This window comes from Cryptomeria japonica, chromosome 3, assembly GCF_030272615.1.
Source record: "Cryptomeria japonica chromosome 3, Sugi_1.0, whole genome shotgun sequence".
NCBI lineage: Eukaryota > Viridiplantae > Streptophyta > Pinopsida > Cupressales > Cupressaceae > Cryptomeria > Cryptomeria japonica.
Genome location: NC_081407.1, coordinates 247,415,716 through 247,436,945, shown reverse-complemented (window position 1 = coordinate 247,436,945; position 21,230 = coordinate 247,415,716). Strand labels below are relative to the sequence as shown.

General features: G+C 34.3%; 1 protein-coding gene across 1 annotated transcript; it reads right to left on the bottom strand.

Annotated features, from left to right (window-relative positions):
• Nucleotides 1-4,743: 4,743 nt before the first annotated feature.
• Nucleotides 4,744-11,680, bottom strand: LOC131035099 (probable serine/threonine-protein kinase PBL7). Its single transcript, XM_057966735.2, has 7 exons — nucleotides 10,823-11,680; nucleotides 10,360-10,595; nucleotides 9,941-10,073; nucleotides 6,290-6,548; nucleotides 5,669-5,801; nucleotides 5,461-5,550; nucleotides 4,744-5,354 (listed from the first exon to the last, which is right to left on the bottom strand). Exons 1-7 carry the CDS (start codon nucleotides 11,016-11,018, stop codon nucleotides 5,151-5,153), a joined length of 1,251 nt encoding a protein of 416 aa, XP_057822718.1. The 5' UTR covers nucleotides 11,019-11,680; the 3' UTR covers nucleotides 4,744-5,150.
• Between the last annotated feature and the right edge of the window lie 9,550 nt (nucleotides 11,681-21,230).

Genomic DNA, 21,230 nt, shown 5'->3' with positions numbered 1-21,230 from the left:
CCTCCAGAAGTTTGTACTCCTGAAATAGGAAATATAAAAAACATTGGACACATAAATGAGCTGTAAAAATGGAGGGACATGTCATAGGGCATTTAGAAGGGAGACAAGGTTGGCTACACCTTATTGGGTGGTTTAGCCCATGGTTTTGTAATATGGTTTGACGATTTCTTGTATTGTATCTCTTATGTATGAGGTGCATGAGATAGAGGTTGTGTGTAAGAGTCTTATGGCTATTGAGTTACCTCTGAATGTCTGATTAGTGGTACACCTGCGAAGAGCTTGCTCTGCAAGTATATTGTAATTTGTTTTTTATTGTGGAATAATATATTGGGCGACTTTGGGGGTGTGGGGTTTTTCTCCCGAAAGGGTTTTCCCCACATAAATCATTGTGTTATGGTTTGAATGATATTATATCTATTTCTATTTTCTGTAACTGTTGTGACGATCTGTAAAAAAATTTGCATTAGTATTACCCTGCTCTCAAGGTTAGTGTAGGAAGTTGTTCCGCTACTTAACTTCTTTATAGTTTGGACTTGGCTAGTTATTATTTTGTCCCCTAGTGAAGTTTAATGGCCTATTTCATGATAAAGATCTTGAAGCTTCTAGAAAGATGATTGTAACTTTTAGATGCATGTCATGAGGCCCTTTCCATGTTGACTACGTATTTCATGGTTTTATTTAATGGTTTCCTATATGCCTTTACATATATATTAGAGTTTTGGAATAGTTACTTCAGAGAGAAGACATGTTAATTGAGAGAAGCAACACAATTCTGAGCAATGCTACTTTGTCAAAATGCTACTAGGATTCTACCATGGATGCTAGATTGTATACTCTCCTTTTTATTATTATTATAATGTAATATGGATATGAACATATTGTTGCAAGTGGGAGATGTGATAAGCTTATAAACTAGATGATATTACATGTTGAATTATAAGCATAAGAATATGTGATGGGCATTGGTATTCGAATTGAAACAAATTCTTGTATTGTAAATATTTAGACATGTTGAATAATACAAGGTATTCATGGTGTTTGAATGGTAAGTTTTTTATTTAAAAGAGTTTTCTCACATACATCTTGTGTTGTTTCTCTCTTGATGGATGATCTTTCTTCCCCTATTGTTTTCTTTTTCTTTTTTTTCTTTTTCGCTAAAAGTGATTTTTACAAGTCATTAAGGCACTAAAATGAAACCTTTCTCTCAACCTTTAGTCTTAGATTTGTATGGTTGGTTCCACGGGTTAAATGTCATTGCATGTAATTTTTGTATGGTTTTTGGGTTCTAGGAATTCATTATTTTGTTTCATTGTTTAAAAGTCTTATTGGAATTTATAGGAAGGAATAGCTTGCTTTATTAATCTTTAATGGATGAAAGTTTTTAACGTTGATATTTCCTTTTATAGTAAATAATGAATTGCACTTGTGGATAGAAATGGAGAGGTTTAAAGAATATTTATAATTGTACTAAAAAACTCTAGATGTCTTGCAATGGGAATTTTTAGTGTCATGTTAATTTGTATATTCATAATAAATGGCATTCTTATTGGGCATGTTGGTTGTGTTTATGTGTGAGGATTGTTTTAATTTAATAATAATTTTTCACAGTCATAACTATGTTTCAAATGTGTTCATCAGCATGTTTTATTTATTGTAAACATTGATTAGCTATATTTTTATGATGAAATAGATTCTTTTTTTGTAATATGATTTGTAGTTGTGATGGAAGCATATGGAGTAGGATGAAAATCAAATGTGTTGCTATAAATAATACTAAAATATTTAAGAGCACAAATATAAAAAAATTTGAACATGAGCAACACTATGTATTTTGGAATATGTAAGGGTTTTTTAACCTAGTGATGTAACTTGTGTAATGTTATAGTTTCATTTTATTAATTTGGTAGAGAATTTCTTTTATCGTCTTAAAATTTGGATTACTTGTTTAGCTATTTTAGACCTATTTTGTAAGCTTTAGATGTTAATAGAAAATATATGTTTGGAAATGTTTCTCTTGTAAATTTTTGGTTCATATTGATAGTCATTATGTTTATGGATGGTGGATGAGCCTATGTTAATACATGTCTTTAATGTTCGTGGATCAATCTATGTTCAAATCTTGTGAGATTTGATCCTAATTGTTTTCCTAGTGTGAAAAAGTCATATTTTAGTGATTTTTATTGGGTAAAAGAGGAACACTCTTTTCTTATGATCTTGATACTAAGAGGATGGTTTGTATGATTAAAATCAATTGTAACCATGTTGGCATCATATAGATTTTTAAGAGTAATGATTAAAGGTTGCACAAATGAAATTCTTATTGCATAGGTTTTATAGGATAAGTGATTCTAAATGTTAGAGCATTTTCATGCAAAATTGAGTTTCTTTGAATATTAATGTCATATATTGGTGATGATTGAATTGTGTTATTCTCAAACTTATTTGATTGCAGGAATGAGATATCAAAGACTATTCATTGCATGCACAGATTTGTAATGCTTTGTCATTTAGAACGTTGATCTTGGTGCAAAGGTTTATGGGTATTTTAATTTTTTTTCCTAATGGAATTTGACTTGCATGATGTGATAGCCATCTTGTGTTGAAGAATAATGCAAATCTTTTATGATGGATGTTAGTAAGAGGAATCTAGATTCATATGAATGCTATATTATATTTGGTTAACTTCTTGGTTTTAGTTTTATTGATTACAATTAAAATTTTGCAGTTCTTTGTGGATTTATTTAAGGATAAAATTGGTTATGAGACAAGGTTCTTCTGTATTGTTGATCTATTGTTCAAATGATATTTGAGGAGTTTTGCAGGTTTATTGGTATAGACTTTTTTGAGGAACCTTATAAGTTGAAGCATACTTACATTCCTTATGAAGAAAACTTGTAGCTAACTTGTAGTATTTCTATGCTGGATCTTTTGGTGGACTTGTCTGATTCTATAATGGACTTATAGTATCCTTGATAACTTATAGTAAGTTTTTTATTAAGAACAAAACAAGATTTGAAGGGACCTGAAACCCTAAATACAAAAAGCTGCCAACAGCATACCGTCAAGAAACAGGCAACCAACCATTAGCAAAACCTAAGCACAACCAACAAACAAGGAGATAGCTTATAGTAAGTTGTTTTGTTGGTTTTTTTCTTATTTTGGGTTTGAGTTATAAGTATTTGATATCGATTATGTGCATGAGAACCAATGAGATGTCCTTTTTTCCCAAGTGTGAAAAACATAAAACAAATAATTTGGGAGTGTCTTTAAATAATTTCCTATTGTTTTTTACCATCAACTAAATTTAAAACAAGCTATCTTGGGTCTTGATTTGCATAATAATGTGATTGTTGATTCAACGACACAAGTCATTTAAGACATATTTAGATAACTAAATGCTTTGCTCTATTTTGTTCTCTAACAGTTGTTATCAAGGAACTATAATTCTAAGGCTTTACTTTAAAATCTTTTCCAGATTGCCTTTCTTTTCTCATATAGTTGTAGGTCTTATTGAAGATGAATGTCAAGCTCCAGCATATTAAAAAGTAAGTAATGCATTTTCAAAGATACAACAAATTTGGACAAAATCAAAGAGCATTTCATTGTATGAAATGAATGTTTCTTTCAGACCTCTTGTGGTTGCTATGTATTTTTGGTTAGGCTGGTCTATTCTTTTTTTTTTATTGTAAAACTGCTTTGTTCAATAAAAAAAAAATAAAAATAAAAAAGGATTCAACCCTTAAGCTAGGATCCTATGGAGGCTTCAAGATCTATTTTGGAGGAGCAAGGGATGGTTAATGATTTAAGTAAAGTGCATTGAAGGTGGTTCTAGAAATTTTCCCATCAATTTAGATTTTTTCTGCCACTTGTCAATCATTTAGAGTTTTTAAATTTCAACCAATTAATTATTTTATAATCTTATATTTATTTTGTTAAATTGAATATGCAAAATAAAAAATTCATGAGGCCACCAACTTCCATAAATTATTAGTTTCAACTTGCATGACAAAATTCATGGAACCATTGGCTTTAAAATATTCCTAAAAAATTTAGACTGCTCCAACTGAATTTTTTAGGAAGCCCCTAACTGTGGAATCCAACCCTTACAAAACAAAAAGATTGTAAAGATCCCATGTGTATAAAGAACGGACTTTCCTCTTGATTTAAGATAGGGAAATGCATAATAGAATTTAATTAGTAAAACTCTTATTAAATTTTTTTCTTTTATTTTTCAATAGATAAAAATCGAACCACCAAATTGTATGCTCAATCTTAATCTTGTTTGTGATTTTGTTATGCAACCAAAGCCTATGTAATAAAATCAGTGCTGGGTAGAAACTTAGAAACACAAATGCCTAAAATGTTAACATGGCAAATGCATGCATGGTATTTATTAATCACCGCTAAAGGATTGCAAACATTTAAAGGAATTTTTTAAGGACCATTAAAGTATTGCAGACAATTAAAGGAATTTAATGCTGAAGTGTCGTTCCCAACATTCTCTCAACAAGATTCAACTTTATCAACTTCATTTATTGATCTAGCACCCCAACTCACTGATGTATTAAAAGCTTACTCTGAACAGACCATTTCTTTTTGTACTGTATCTATCTACCTAGCAGTGTTAATCTAAATTAATCGATTAAAGAAAAATTATTAAAAAATAAGGGAAAATTTACATGGCTTGGTTAGAGATTAATGGAGGATAAGACATTCCAGAGTAAGTAATACACGATTCACAAGTGGGAACAAAACTACTACTTCGTTTGAAGCAGGTTCCATTAAATACCATTCGAAATAATGTATCTAATAAATATCACAAAACAATTCCACACCCACGAAGGTCGTATTGAGAAAGCACTAAATTAGCTCATTTTCTGTAAAAACTTATCTTGATGAGAGAAACGTGTTAGTGGGGATAATTAGCTCAGTGGCTTATGCAAATTTTGCTTCTGATACTTGATAACAGGTAGCCATAAAATTTACCGAAGTACAACATACCCATGTCACTGATGGAGCTCTGATTAGGATTACAGGACCTCGAGTACAACTTGGTTCAGATCTGGGTTTAGTAGCCTGGCCAAGTGTTGAAAGCTAATCTCCCAAAAAGGCTCATATATCAGAAGCAACTATCTTATACACAACTAATATCAGTCATTGGCAGCACCACTGCTGCCACTGTCAATTGAAGAAGACTTGAGTGTCACAATGTTATGATGCAAATTTGGGGTGCTGATCACCCTAGAAGATGGCCGATGGTGCTTCACAAGAGGAACCAATGACTGCACAACATCAGCCATAAGAGGTCTGTAGTCTGCTTCTGGTTGTGCACACATTGCAGCTATTGCTGCAACCTACATTTCAGAAGAGAAGGCATATGAAGTTAAGATACAGAGAAACAAAATATATTTTTATGGTTACTGTTAGTACATTGAAAATTTAAATTATCAAATGGCTGACCTGAATGAGCTCCTTCATGGAGAACTGACCCTCCAAATCAGGATCTACAATCTGAATTAGCTTATCTCTGTCTGTAAGCTGAGGCAGAGCCTGCAATGAACGAAAAAGGAAGTATACTGAGAAATTTGTGTTTACAGAGCTCTGTTTTTAAATCCAGAAGAACAAACAATCAGGCAGGTATATCTCATTTATGTAGGAAAAACAATACCCAAGAGACGAGGACACCTTGACCAGGTGGCCTTTTCATGTCCACTGGAACTCTTCCAGTTAAGAGTTCCAGTAGTACAACTCCGTAGCTGTACACATCTGATTTGGTAGTCAAGTGCCCTGTCAATGCATACCTGCATAGCAGACACTGGCAATTATAAAATGCAAACTGACAAGGGTTTAATCATCATTGTTTCTGCCATAATTTCAATAATTGGATAAGGGAAATTCGAGATATAAGACATTGATATAATTGCAATGCCAAGTACCATACTTGAAGGCCTTTATATAATTTAACTACTGAAACTAGGTCTTCAATTCCTTTCATTTTGGGCACAATAACAAATGAAAATTGGTTATGGAAAAGGAGACCAAAGTAAAAAAAAGAATGTAAGAGGCCAATTATATTTGGAAATAGCTATCCAGCCACAATGCCATCCATGGTTAGATATTACATAACTTAAGTTTTGACTTCTCATCAATGAGGGCTGATTTTATTTGTTTGCAGCGATGGTCATTATATTTGTTTTAAGAATTACTTCTAGAAAACTCAAGAAAGTGAGATTCAACTTAGTGTTAAGAATCACTTCTAGAACACTCAAGAAAGTGAGATTCAACTTACTCTGGGGCAACATATCCCTGTGTTCCTAAAACACGAGTAGACACGTGACCGCCTACTTTATCAGACCCAAGTTTGGCCAACCCAAAATCTGAGACTTTGGCGTGGTAGTTTCTGTCAAGGAGAATATTGCTACTTTTGAAGTCCCTGTGGATCACAGGAGGATCCACGTACTCATGCAGGTATTCCAGGCCTCTTGCTGCATCAAGGGCTATTCTCATTCTAGTCTCCCAATCCAGTTTTGGAGGGGTACCAGAAGACCCTGTCAACAGGATTTAAAGTTAAAACATATTTTTTCATAAACAAACATAAGTAAAATTACAATGAAGTTAAGAACATTGGACCGACCTATAGTTGTTGCACTGAATTTAACTACCAGGTTTAGTTTATGAATTGGGAAAAGAATGCATTATTAAAGATAATGTTACATGGGACAGTAGCAGAAAGGAAACTTACAAATTGAGGCATTTCAGATAATGATAATTTTGTTGATCTACATAGCATAACAAAACATATGGATGAAAAGACCAAAAATACTCAATAAAATTCAGATATTGCCCACAATGCATTAGCCAACTGGAAAACAATCTATGTTTCACATAGTTTCTGGGATGGAGATGGCAGGGGACAGGGTAACACATTTCTAAGATAGCTGGAATAGAAAGCTATTTTTTAGAAGACAGCAGGAACAACAATTAAAAATTACTTTAAGGAATCAATTATTCATATGAGGCATTCATCATATACATTATAGAATCAAATTACAAAATATTAGCACTGAAATGAGAATTCACATGAGAATTGACAAAAAAATTAACAAAATTTCAACACTTTCAACATTAATGCATATATATTACTCAAAAAAGGTCCAAAGGCTACAAGTCACAAATACAAAATGATGGAGACAAGTTTAGAATAGTAAAATTGTGAAATTGAATAAATGGGTCCTGATATAAAAATTTGTTAGACGACATAACTATTATTTCTGTCAAAATGGTTGACTCCCTCTAATTATATAGTTACTCATTTAGTACCTTGAATAAGATGTAATAATGCTGCTGAACACTTTTTATCTCATAAATTTCACATTGCCTTCATTTAAAGGGAAATAGCCTATAATCTTTTCAATTCATAGCTAATTCAGCATGGATAAGAGTGATGTGAACTTTCGTTTTTGCCTTGCATTCATTTGGGCTTTCCTACCAATATCATATTCAAAAGTTAGGTCATTTTCTCCATTAAAATTTCTTCAAAATGTATGTGGGGAATTAGACCATTATCAGTAATTGACAATGTTATTTGGTACATCAAATGACAATGAATTAAAGCACATGTAATGCAGCTGTTTATACTTATGTGAATCAGTTTGGATCTGAGTAATTAGTAAATCAAATTACAGTGAATTATAGCACATGTAATGCAACTGTTTATATTGATGTGGATCAGTTTGGATCTGAGTAATTATATGGTCATTCATTTGGTACCTTGAATAAGATGCAACAATCTTACTGAACACTTTCTATCTCATAAATTTCACATTACCTTTCATTTAAAGGGAGATAGCTTATAATCCTTTCAATACATAGCTAAATCAGCCTAGATAGTAGTGGTGTGAACTTTCATCTTTTTCTTGCTGCATTTATTTGGACTTCATTACTAATATCATATTCAAAATTTAATGCATAATCCCCATTGAAATTTGTTTAAAATGTATTGAGAGAAAAAATCAGACCATTATCAATAAATCAAATGAAAGTGAATTATAAAAAATGTGATGCAGCTGTTTATATCATAATTTATGTGTTTCAGTTTGGAACTGAGAAGAATTATACAGCAGTTATATCATACAGTTTCTCAATTCAGTTTGAATTACGCTGACAGATATATGTGGGATAAGTATTGTATACTTTCCATGTTTAATGATCTTGATGGAATCAACCTTATTAGTAGTCGGAAGCAATTTTCTAAGTATTTTTTGAAATAAAATTGTTATTATTTTAGGTTTTCCTATTGTAGCCTGTCATTTAAAGCCCTCACTTTTGTTTTGTTTTTTTGCATGATTTCATACAATATGCAAAACCGCTTTTGAGGTGCCTATTTCCATCTAAACATGCTTAAGAGTGACTGAAGAACAGTTGAGATTTTGCAATATTGCAATATTGCAAAAGCTTGATGTGCTGGGTTTTGTATCTGAAAAGGAATTCCCATGTGAAAATACTGTATATTGTCTTTGCTTTCCATTTATGCTGTTATTGTTTCAGATTATATATGCAGTGCTTCTATTGTACAAGTTTATCAGACTTCTTCCTTCTTTTTGTTTACATTATACCCTCCTTTTCTCCTCCTTTTTGTCTTCATTTTTTAAATCATACTTTTTTGCAGGCTGGGTTGTTTGGTATGGCTAGATTCCATGACCGTCCCCTGCCATTTCTGAAGCATTCCAGAATGTTTCCTACCAGTTAACTTTCCTTTTTCTTTTGGAGATGGCCTCGGAGACAATTTTTACCCAGATCGGTGTCCCCAAAACTTTCCAATTGAAGGGGCATTGTTGTTATTGTTGGCAATGATTTTAGACACACAATCTACTAATACATTCATTATGACCAGAATCATTAAAGTGGAAACTCCTCTCAAAATCAAATTCAGATATTGCCCATAATCCATCAAACAGTTGGAAAACAACTTGTTGGCAATAATTTTGAACAACAGTCTTAGTAATACATATGTTAAGACCAGAATCATCAAAGTGGTGCATAGTTTAAGTGGTTTCTTGCATGCATTTAGTAACTTCATTTAGAGTCACAAATATTAAACCCTAGAAATTTTGAGAGTTACTTAACAAGTTTTCATGTATATAGATCAAAATGCCTGCAGAATTTTATCTTGCCAATAAAACAGGGGATTGAATAACTTGTGTGAATTCAGACAGTGTAGTTTTGGCTGTGATGCAGTACGCTTTTGACCCCAAACAAAAACCACCCAAACTACAGGACCTTCCAACAATACCTATTAGACAGACTAGTTCTGGCTACAATATTGTATAGAATCTGCACTATTGGTATAAGCTATAAACAAGTCACTAAGCAAAAACACCCAAACCAAAACAAATTTATCAGCATTGTTATTATTAAGGAGATATTAAAATGGACAAATTTTTGCCATCCGTAGGATACCATATGGTAGTCAATAATTTCAAATAAAGAATGCGTCAAAATGATATTAACCACAGGGCAAGGGTTTAGATCAACAAAGCTAACATCATTACACGATGTTGTACCAGAAAAGGTGCTGGTACTAGTTATGCACACTAGGTACTCACCCAAATGCTTGAATCTTGATTGAGTTCGTTTTCAAGACATGGAGTACTTTCTGATTCTTTTCTTCGATTGCTAGTTAAACAAAGCTTACAATAAATCTCACCGTAAGTCCTAGATCAGGCACATGTGATTGTTTTTTTGTTGGCAATAATATTTTCTAATTTCAATCACCAGAGAATGTAAGACTCAAACCTCTCCTACAAACATTTATTTGCAAGAAACCCAAACCAAATCAACATAGAAAAGCTCAATGAATCTTCAAGATTTTCAATAAATCTAATGGCAACAAAGGGGAAAAAAACGGTTGGGACTAAAAAGCTAGGAAATAGATGCTAACCGTCAGAGTAAAGGTGCTCCTGAAGGCTTCCATTGGGCATGTATTCATAGACTAAGAGCCTGTGGTCATAGTCTGCACAGTAACCAATCAATGCAAGCAAGTACGGAGAATGCAGTCTGCTCAGAACATCAACCTTTTCAACACGGAATCGATACATATTAATATTTGAGTGTTAAACCAAATAAATAGAATCATTCAATGACTGATGACACAAGCAGCATACAATCAGTAAAAACAACAGTTTTACTCGAAGAAGTCTCTTAATCCAGAACATAGAGAAATGCCTTCATATTCTGACAACATTTTTACTCTAAGAAGTCTCTTAATCCAGAACATAGGGAAATGCCTTTCTACTATGTATTCCTAATCATGAACTGTCAAAAATGCTGAAAGACATAAGATGGAAGAAGCCAACATACCTCCACACGAAATTCTTGTTCTCCCTGCTTGCTTGCCAGGTCAAGCTGCTTGACAGCGACCTTACTGCCATCCTGCAGCACCCCTTTATAGACGGAGCCAAAGCCTCCATGACCGATAACATTATTTTGACTGAAATTGCTAGTGGCAACTTGGAGCTGTTTGAATGTGAATACTTGGGCTTCTGTGTGACAAGAGCTCATCACAGGAGTTGCAGGTTCATCGATTTCTTTGGGTTCTGCATTACAAAAACAGTAAAATAAAAAATGTTAAGAAGGCATACACATATATTTGAACCTGGGCTCCTTTTTATTCTTCTTTTTCAAAAATGGGTGTCTCAAATAGGCCTCTAAACTTGGGAAAAACATTTTTAACTCAGATACTTCTTCCCAAAACTGATCAAGATTTTGAATTTGCTTCACAAAACAATAAAAGCCCTAGCAAAGCAAGGAACCCAAAACTTACTCTCAGTACTAAACCTCCTCTTTACTTTGTTTCTGATATACCAATAATAACTGAATGCAACAAGCAAGGCCACCACTGCAAGGGCAGCAATAACGACAATGACAACAAGGGCAATGCCAGCATTTCTTCTGTCTCCATTATATTGGGTCACTGAAGGAGGACCAATGCTACTGTTTTCCTGCAGATAGCGAACCATCTGGGCTTTTTCGGGTCCCCTATTACATAAACCCAAAACAGCAGACTATCCCACTTAACTAATAAATTTCGGTCACAACATTTGGCACGTAGACAGATTCTACGAAGGGCCAAACACAACAAATGCTAACACCAAACTGCTTAACTACAATCACAACATTTGGCATGTACCAGAGTATAGTCTATCAGAGCAGGAAGAAACAAAAACAACAGACAGTGACACTGGGCTGCTAAACTTTGATTGCCACTGCTGGTGTGCAGTCAAACTACGATTGATCAATGCAATGCAGGAAGAAAAAAGCCTTCTGCTCTGGTTTTCTTACATGAACCAGGGAACATGCTTGGAAATTTTGGGTTATGCGGTGGTTTATTATAATACATTTAAAGTTCCAAGGTTGTGTTGGTTCTCTGCATTGGTCTCAGAGCCCAGAAGAAGCCAGATACAAATAGAAAAGAATTGGCTGACACGCTACTAGTCCCTCTGCCATTGCCCGGTCCACATAGAGTCAGGGAATACACAAACATACCATTGGACCTCCTCTATCATTTGAGATTTTGAACATTGAAGATAAGAAGACATGCTCTCGACATCTCCTAAATCTTTCACAAATGGGTCAACAAGGAGGAAGATGGACTTACAAATAATGCTACACAATATACCATCTTTAAGGAAAGGATATAGGTAAGACATCCTCTCAGTATCTCCTAAAGTTTCGACAAGAGGATAAAAACAAAGAAACAATGTGTAGCATATTATTCTAGGGAAACATTTTATATCAGTATTTATGCTTAACAATACACCATCCTTGAAGGAAAGATATAGGTAAGACATCCTTTCAGCATCAACTAAATTTAACAGTAGTTATGATTTTTCATAGATAAAAGGCTTTTTAAGAATTGAATATAAATTTATTAGCTTAAAATTCAAATTACATTGAATGAACCCTCATCACTGGAACAAAAATATTATATATAATGTAGTTTACAGGATAAGGTTTGGACCCAAGTTGTGGAAATGAATTTAGTGAGTTGATGTGGTTTAATAAAAAAATTAAAATCAAATACCACATGCCCCAAGATATATATAGCAAGTAAGCATTTGGAAAAGACATTTGGTATCCTCTCCACATGGTGGATTAATCAATTTTGTCTTTTGTATTGAAAAGTCACATAAGTATTGATTTGAGCATTGAAATATGAAAATAGTGGGTGGCTTGTGGACAATGGCAGGTAGAAGGGCAAGAGAACGGCTTAAAGCATGTTATTGGTGCTTGTTGCTCCATATGCACCAACATTAACAAAGAATATCCACTTCAATAGTATTTTATTTATGACTTGGTAACTAATATGCTTTGTGGCAATAAAGTAAGCTTGTCTCTTTTGTAGTGACAAGTTGGCATGCCTAGTTCTATTTGAGGTTTTGTCATGTAGTCAAACTTCTTCAATCATGTATTGCTTCTCCAAGGAATGTGGACCAGGAGAACATGTTCAAACACTACATAAAAAATATTTTTAATTGAGAATCTTAACCTTAGTATGGTGAGAAATCCTCTCATAGAGAAACATTATAATTATATGTGTTGTTGTAACAGCAAATTGACGTATGCAATGGGTAGGGTTGATGAGTTTTAAGTAGTTCATAAATTCTAAATTATGTTTTCTTAGCAATTTCAATAATAATGGTGAAAATTATATATATATATCTTTATGTTTTGTTTTGAGTTCATTTTAAATAGAGTTTTTATTGGTAATAATAAGTTTTTAAGTGAAAATTTTATATTAAGTTTGGCTTATGATATTTTACATTTTGAATTCATTTATCTTTAAAAGTTAGTTTTAGTTCTTAAATCTTTCTTTGATCATTGTTATTAGATTTGCAGGTACAAAATTGATCTAGGTCATTTTTGTAGTCATAGATTTAAACCTCAAACATATAAAATTTAAAATTCAAATTTATATCTTGTCAATCTTTTTCATTAGCCACTGTGATTCAACCTAGTCCATTTTTGTTTTGATTTGTGTGTTATGTTGTTGTATTTAAAAATGGTCATTCATTTATTTGAAATCATACTTAGATGTTGTGTGCTCTAATGCACTTGTGTTTAGGGTTGAAAAAGAAATGGGCTAAACTATTTATCAACTCAACTAGGACAAAACCCTCTTCCAACTAAACATTGGAATACAAACCACTAAAGGGGAAATATGCTTGACTAACTCTTATCCAAAGAGAGCCAAACAACCATTTGGGTTATATTCCTTTATTGCTCTCAAAGATTGTTTGTTTGATTCAAAATGTAAACTAGGTCCTAAGTAATGCATGAATGAACACATAAACTAATTAGATTGTCTGATATAGAAACTGAAACTACATAACAAATACAAAAATGAAATAGAAACTCATAAATGCACGTATGCCTAAAAATAGTGTTGAAACTAGGTGGACATTGTGGCTAGGTGTCATGGTCCTAACTAATGAATCACTAAGCAATGAGAATAGATCTAGAATTTCGAGACTCTGTACCTACTTCATATAAAATTTGAGGTTGAAAAAGGAGAACTATGGCAATAGATGCCTTGGTTCTTGTTGGTAGAGGTGTTAGGCATCCTAGTCCAGGTGTTTTTTGATCAAATTTGCAATGGATCTTTATCTACTGGTATTGAATAATTAAATTCATCTCCAGTCTCTATCAAAAACATGTAGTTGAACTTGCAAAACAGATAGGAGTGGTTGTGGCTATATAGGGGTTTGCCTTAGTCAACCCCTTGTTTTGGCAATTTCCACCTCCACAAAGAGCCAATTTTAAATCTAAAGATTATGTGTGTGCTCTAAATATTAATTGTGTTTAAGATTGCTATGACTTAAGATGCAAAAATGTAAACTAGACTCTTACTCAAGTGTGTTAGAGTAAACCCTAAAAAATGTGAATTAACTCAAGAATGCATGAATCACATAACTTGAATGATAAAACTTAGACGTAAAGCTTAATTGTAGAAATGTGAGAATAAGATGAAATCATACACAATCCCTTAAGGAGAGGTACAAATCAATCATTAGTTGATGACTCCCTATCATCCTTCAACATCCTTTGAAACTTCCACCATGATGAATAAATGTTGATGAAGACTTGAATATTGTTGATTATTCCTTAAATTTGTAGATCTAGAACTTCAAAATAAAACAAGTTCTTCACATCATAAGGATATCTCTAATTTGCATAATTGATTGATGTCACAAATGATGAAGGTAACTTGCTTATATATGAAATTTTAACTTTAAATATATATGTTGGTGTAAATCATATCTCATAATCACCTTACTTAAGTTGACTTAGGATAATGCATTTCACAGAAGTTTGGATATGAGACACTTAGGGAAGTGTACACATTGGGATTGTGTATGTAGGAGAATTTCCACCTTTTATGGTGTGATATTGTTATTACTTTATCATATCCACTTATCATGGAGTGATAATTCCACCTTTCGTGGGTGATCCACCTCATGTGAAATATTTTACTATTTCTCCTATCTACCCTTGCATCTCATTGAGCCACATGTCATCATTGTGTGCTCTCTTGTATCTTAACCTTGCCTTTATAAGAAGGCTCATCATACATTGTATGTAATGATTCAATTGATCTCATTTTGCTATTGATTAGAATATAGTTTATTCTTATCAAATATTTTGTCTCTCTTTTGTGCTATTCAATGTGCTCTTGATCTTGGCTATTTTCAACAAATTCTTACATGGTATCAAAGCCATTAGGGCTTCATTGAGTAGTCTTTTTGGAGAGAATTTAGAGCATTTTATTTTCGGATATGGAGAGCTACACATTTTGGGAGCATCATGTGGCAATTTCAACCTTACTGTTGCGTCTGGGAGGTTGTTTCCATGAACTTTGAGTATAAGTTCGCCTACTTTTGGTGAAAATCGCATTTTGGGCTTTGAAGGAAATTTTTAGCCAATTTGGCTAATACGATATGGATTTATTAAAAAATAAATAAATAAATATTTTAATTTTTTTGTGAATTTCTTTTAAATTCGTATATTTTTAATTCATAGTTTTTTCATGTGTTTTGTAAAAGTTTTTTTTAATTAAAAAAAAAACAAAAAAATATATTATTGAGGGGGGGTAGGGGGTGAGGAGGGGTTATATTACCCACGCCCCCGTACTAGTAGTATCCGCGATTTGATGCAGGCACGGTATAGATTTTCTGGCAGTCACAAACTTCAGTCACCCTTTGTTTCATCGTGCCCACCAACCGTCGTGCTCATTTTTTTGGTAGCCACCACTTCGACTATCGTACTCACATCGTAGCTGGTACATTCGTTATCCCGTGCCACCAACAGTGCCAGCCACTGCCACTGATTCTCCTCCGTATGTCGGCTTCTCCTTCGTAGTCGATCATTACCAGCATTGCTTGCCTCCTTGTTATAGTCGCTCCCAGTCTTCTCCCACCGTCGGTAGTCGCTTTCGGTCCACCCCTGGCCTCCTCACCGCCTTCTCCCGCTGGCCAACCTACTCTGTCATCGGTGCCCTTAACCGCTCCCAGCCCGACACGTGGCGATTGTTCAATCTCCCACATAGATAGCAAGATCTAACACGGGGGCCACAAAATTGTCCACGCCTACACAACACAAAGACAGACATGTGGCCGCATTTCATTAGCAGGACCTACATAGTCAGTGCACATGTGAAAGTTTACATTTCGCCACCAAAACACAGTTAGCCCATGGATCCTGCACAGTCAGCCACCTCAGCAACACGTGGCGACATTTGATTTATTGAGCACCGACAATTTAGCACCCAGTTGGGGCAAATTCACCTAGCCATGCAGGAGTATGGATGCCCATGCAATTGTACGGGTCTGACACATGGCATTCCACGTCAATTGGTCATACCACCCAATTAGTCTACCACGTCATCTATACGAACGCCCAGTTAGCCTGTCACATCATTTGTGCGGACACCCAGTCAGCCTACCATGTCAGCACATTCATACGATCAGGCAAGGGGTGTCTGGTGGCGGTCATACGGTTGTCAAATTTAACCTCGTTTAATGATGACATCATCAATTTTTGAAAATTTATCAGCCCCCTCTCATTGAGCTTTTTGGTTTTGCAGGTTAACTTTGGAGGCCCATAACTTGCACATTTTAGCTCCTTTTTTCAGTGCAATTTTTTTTATTGGCGCTAATTTTTCGTGCTCTTTGTAGTGGTGGTAAAATTTTCTGATTTTGGTGGACATATTTTTCATAATTTTTAGTATTTCATGACTATACCTGTCCAATCCTCAATTTTGCAACTTCAGAGGGTTCATTCGGGGTCATACTGTCGTGTATTTGTGTGGTGTACCTATTATACATGTTCCTGCAACACAAAACACTCAATAAATCATTATAAGCATAGTTAGAAGATTTAAATCAAAGACATATAAAACCATAGCTAATCGACTTATTGCCTCCTAGTAAATGCGAGTGTGGATTTTGCTCTCAGATCTCAGTATACAAATTCCAGTGACTTGACTACACTTAGATGGAGGATTTGAATGATTAAGATGCATGATCTAGCAAGAATAACATGATTAAGCTATATGAATGATTGATCTAGCATGATTGAAGCTAAGATTTAAGCTAAAATTGAGCATGATAACATTGCTAAAACTGATAAACTATAAGCTATATGCCTATAATAACAATGCATAAGATGAAAATGAGATGGGATCCATATTGCTCAAAATGAGGTCTATTTATAGGATTTTCCAAGGCTAGGGGTGAGTTGGCATGAATCAACGGTTGAGATTGATCTGAAGATATCAATGGTTAAATTGGAGGAGGATGGCAAAGGGGGTTGGATTAAAGGGGACACTTAGTGACAAGTGTCACAAAGGTTCTAGAAGATGTTGGATGAAAGGAGACATGCGGGTAGGTAGAATGGGTTAGGTTTAGGAGTGGTAGAAGTTAGGAGAATTTGAATTTAGAACTTCAAATATTAGGAAAATGGCTAATTAATCTCAACAACTCATGATTGATTTGTTTTAATTAATTAGGGGATTTAGAAGAAATGATTTTGGTGGAGAGAATTAATTAATTAAAGGGGTGAAATGAAATGAACCTATTTAATAAATCCTTAGATTTATTAATAAGTAGATGAATGGGAGATTTAATCAAATTGCTTAGTGAATTCAATTAAATTGGGAAGGAGAGATTAAATTATTTAATTAATTATCTTTAGATCATTTTTAGGTGTATACACATACGACCTCCTTTTTAGGTGTCATTTTTTTTAAAGTGCATGATTTTTCACCATTTTGAGTAGAAATTGTACTTTGAATATTTGGCCATTTTTGGCGTATTTGGTACTTGTAGTTTGCTTGGATCTCAGTTTAGATCACTTGTAGTATTTGTTGGGGTCTCTTATAGCCTATTTAAGGTAGTTGTAAAGTTGAAATCAGAAGTCCACTCTTGTCTTGTTTTGCAAGTTGTCATTGTAATTGCACTAAGTATAAAGTGTCAAATCATCATTTTTTAATTTTATTTTATGTTTTATTTTGGGGGGTGTTCTTGATTGTGTAATTTGAGGTGGTGTCTTGTGTGATTGTGCCTCTCTCTATCTTGTGTTTTTTCAATTTGGTGCTATGGGTTCTCCTAAATTTCCACTTTTAATTCCACATAGTTATGCATCATGGAAAATTAAAGCATGGAGTAAACTAATGAAAAAAGAGCTCATTTATTATGTAAATAGAACAATAGTTCAACACCACCTAATCCTAAGGTTGATCATAATTCTCAAGTTGAATGGCTCACTAAAAATTCTATGGCACTTGGAACTTTGAGAAAGTATGTATCAAATGACCTCATTTTTCACATTGAGAAATGTACTACGATTAAAGAGGCTTGGGATATTTATGCAAAATTGTATGGTCAAGTTGATGAGATTAGAGGTTATAAGCTTGATGATGAACTCACAACATTGGATCCCAAGGATTTGATACAATCCAAGATTATGTCACGAAAGCAAATGAGCTAAGAGAAAAGCCTAAGAATTGTGGCATTGACAAAAAGGATGCTCAATTGGTTTACAAGTTTTTGTACAAGCTTCCATCAGAATATGCAGCCTTTTTTCCTAGCTTTTGCACCCATCAGTTGGCTCAAGGTGCATCATACACTTCACCATCATTTGATGCATTCACAGAGTTGTTGATACTTGAGAAATCTAAGTTGACCAAGATGGGGATTCTCAAATCTTCAAAGTCACAAGATTTGGTGACTAATAAAGGGAATCAAAGCAATCAAGGAAAAGGCAGAACCAAAAGCAGTCTAAGCCAAAGCCACAACAAGATGGAGCACAATCATCCTCTCCACAACAAGGTGATTCTACATCATCACCTAAGAGAAAATCATATAAGGACAATCTTTTTTGTGCATATTCCAAGAAGTCGAGACATGATGAACAACATTGTTACAAGAAGGATATTGATGAATTGAAACATCTTCTTGAGAATAATAGAATCGGTTTTCCTTCTAGATTGTCTACTTCGGCTTCTTCTTCCAAAGAAAAGGATAAAGGAAAGGATCACACTTTTGAGTCAAAAGAAAAAGGACAAGCTCTTTGTGCTACTACAAGTCATGATTCAGAGAGATGGTTTCTAGATTTAGGGGCTTCTCATCATATAGCATCTTCGCAGTCTATGTTTTCTTCTTTTGAACCTTGCAACATGTCAAAGGTTTTGATGGGCAATCATACCTATATGAATGTAATTGGGAAAGGATCTATTGCCATTGGGGATAACTCCTTCAACGCTGTGTTGTGTGTACCCCATTTGGCAAAACATCTTCTTTTCATCTATCAAATCACTCATGGGGCAACAAGGAAAATTGTGGAGTTCACAACCAATTCAGTTATCATTAGATACTTGGAGAGTAGAGTTATCATTGCAATTGGGGTGGTTGATCATGCATCTCGATTGTACTCCTTTTCACATTTTGGTCCTATTGATGAGGTTGATTCTTCATATGTTGATGATTCAGACATCGAGGAGCACTTTGGGTACTTGAACTTGGGTGTTCTCACATGTGACCTTGTTCTTGAGCCTTTCATTTTATCTCCTCCTATTGATATTACATCACCTATTGTACTTGATGATGCAGATAGTGCAACAATTTTACCTTCTTGTGATTCAGTGCAACGGGATATTTCTTGTCTTCCAGCTTCAGTTTCTTGGGATGACTACTTGACAGACATTGCAAGTTTGTTTGTGGAGTCCTACATTGCAGATTTGGGAGACATCATTGATGATATTTATCTTCTCTTTTATGAAGATGATCCTTCTTCAATTGTTGGGAGGGAACACTGTAACCCTCTTCTTCATTCTCTACATGATCATTCTTTCGATGTTGACATGATTGTGGATACTTATGTACAAAATTTGGAGGAGGTCGCTTTATCCTTAGAGGAGACATGTGAGTCTTTGGATCTTGTTCTACATTCATCTCGACTAGATCTTGGAGTGCCTTTTTAATAGTGTGGTTCAGTACACCGCCTTTGGAGGGGGTAACTTTCAATATCGACATGGGGATACTTAAGCAGTTTTTAGAGACTTCACAAATCTTGAGTTTTTTTCCTACATCTTCCCTTCATGATTGAGGAGACTTCATGGATACACATTTGGTTTTGTTTCTTGCCAATGGGAGGAACATTGTTCGATGATCGTGGAGCAATTTCTTCATTCAATTTCGAGCTTCTACCATTGGTGCAGATTCTACATTGAGGGGGAGCTACTTGGTTTCTCTTCTTCTCTCTTATGGGGGGACTTTTTCCTAACATGGGGTTTTGTCATTCTCATACTTCTTTGAGAATTCTTTTGTATAGTTTTCATCTCTCTTTTTTTTTTTCGGGGGGGGAGTTTTTCCCATTGGGTTTTTCTCTCTTTCTCTGTTTGTGAGAGATTACATTGGTATGTGTGCATTTGCATTTGTACATGGGTACCTAACATGGCCTAGTAGCCAAGACCCATCTTGCATTGTTAGCTTAAGTGCATTCCCCTAAGTTACACTTAAGGGGGGGTGTTGGTGTAAATTATGTCTCATAAATACACCTTACGTAAGTTGACTTAGGATAATGCATTTCATAGTAGTTTGGATATGAGACACTTAGGAAAGTGTGCACATTGGGAGTGTGTATGTAGGAGAATTTCCACCTTTTATGGTGTGATATTGTTATTACTTTATCATATCCACTTATCGTGGAGTGATAATTCTGCCTTCGATGGGTGATCCACCTCATGTGAAATATTTTACTATTTCTCCTACCTACCCTTGCATCTCATTGAGCCACATGTCATCATTGTTTGCTCTCTTGTCTCTTAGTCTTGCCTATATAAGAAGGCTCATCATATGTAATGATCCAGTTGATCTCATTTTTCTATTGATTAGAATTTACAGTTTATTCTTATCAAATATTTTGTCTCTCTTTTGTGCTATTCAATGTGCTCTTGATCTTGGCTATTTTCAACAAATTCTTACAAGATAAAAGGTCGACTTAGAATAATCATTTTTTGCATCAAATATAGATCTGGAAAATGCAAGACTGATATATTATCCTCTCAAAATTTTGGCCAAAAAGCATTAGACATTGTTCATTGAATGCTAGTGTCATAATAAAATAGCCCCAAATTTGTAGGGTCACGAAATAATAGGTTTTTGATACCACAACTATAATTTATATGAAAAATTACAATATTTAAGTGAGGGAAAAGGTGTTTTGAAATTTGAAATGGGGTAGGACTTATAATGAATTAAAATGATAAAATATAAAGGGTGCGCTTTAAAATAAGGGCTCAAATAGAAGTGTGGTGAGATTTAAAATAAGAAAGGACTCATATTCTTGAGTCAAACATTAATTTAAAATTAGAAAAGGTCCTATAATGCATAGAGGAGTGAGAAACACTAAAATGAGTGCTAGGAGAGTGTGAAATTGGACTCCATATTTTGAAGGAGTATAATTTACAATGCTACATTTAGCCTACACTTTAGCGGTCATATGGCACTATGCGCATATGCAAGCTAACATATAGAAAAGTAAGAATTCATGTAAAAAAGATATTCCCAAAGGTGTCGAATGAAGTTCCCAATGTAGCAATACCTTCAATGCAATGTTAGGAACTGCATTTTGCAAGAACACATTGTTAGTCAAAATCAACAATAACATAGAAT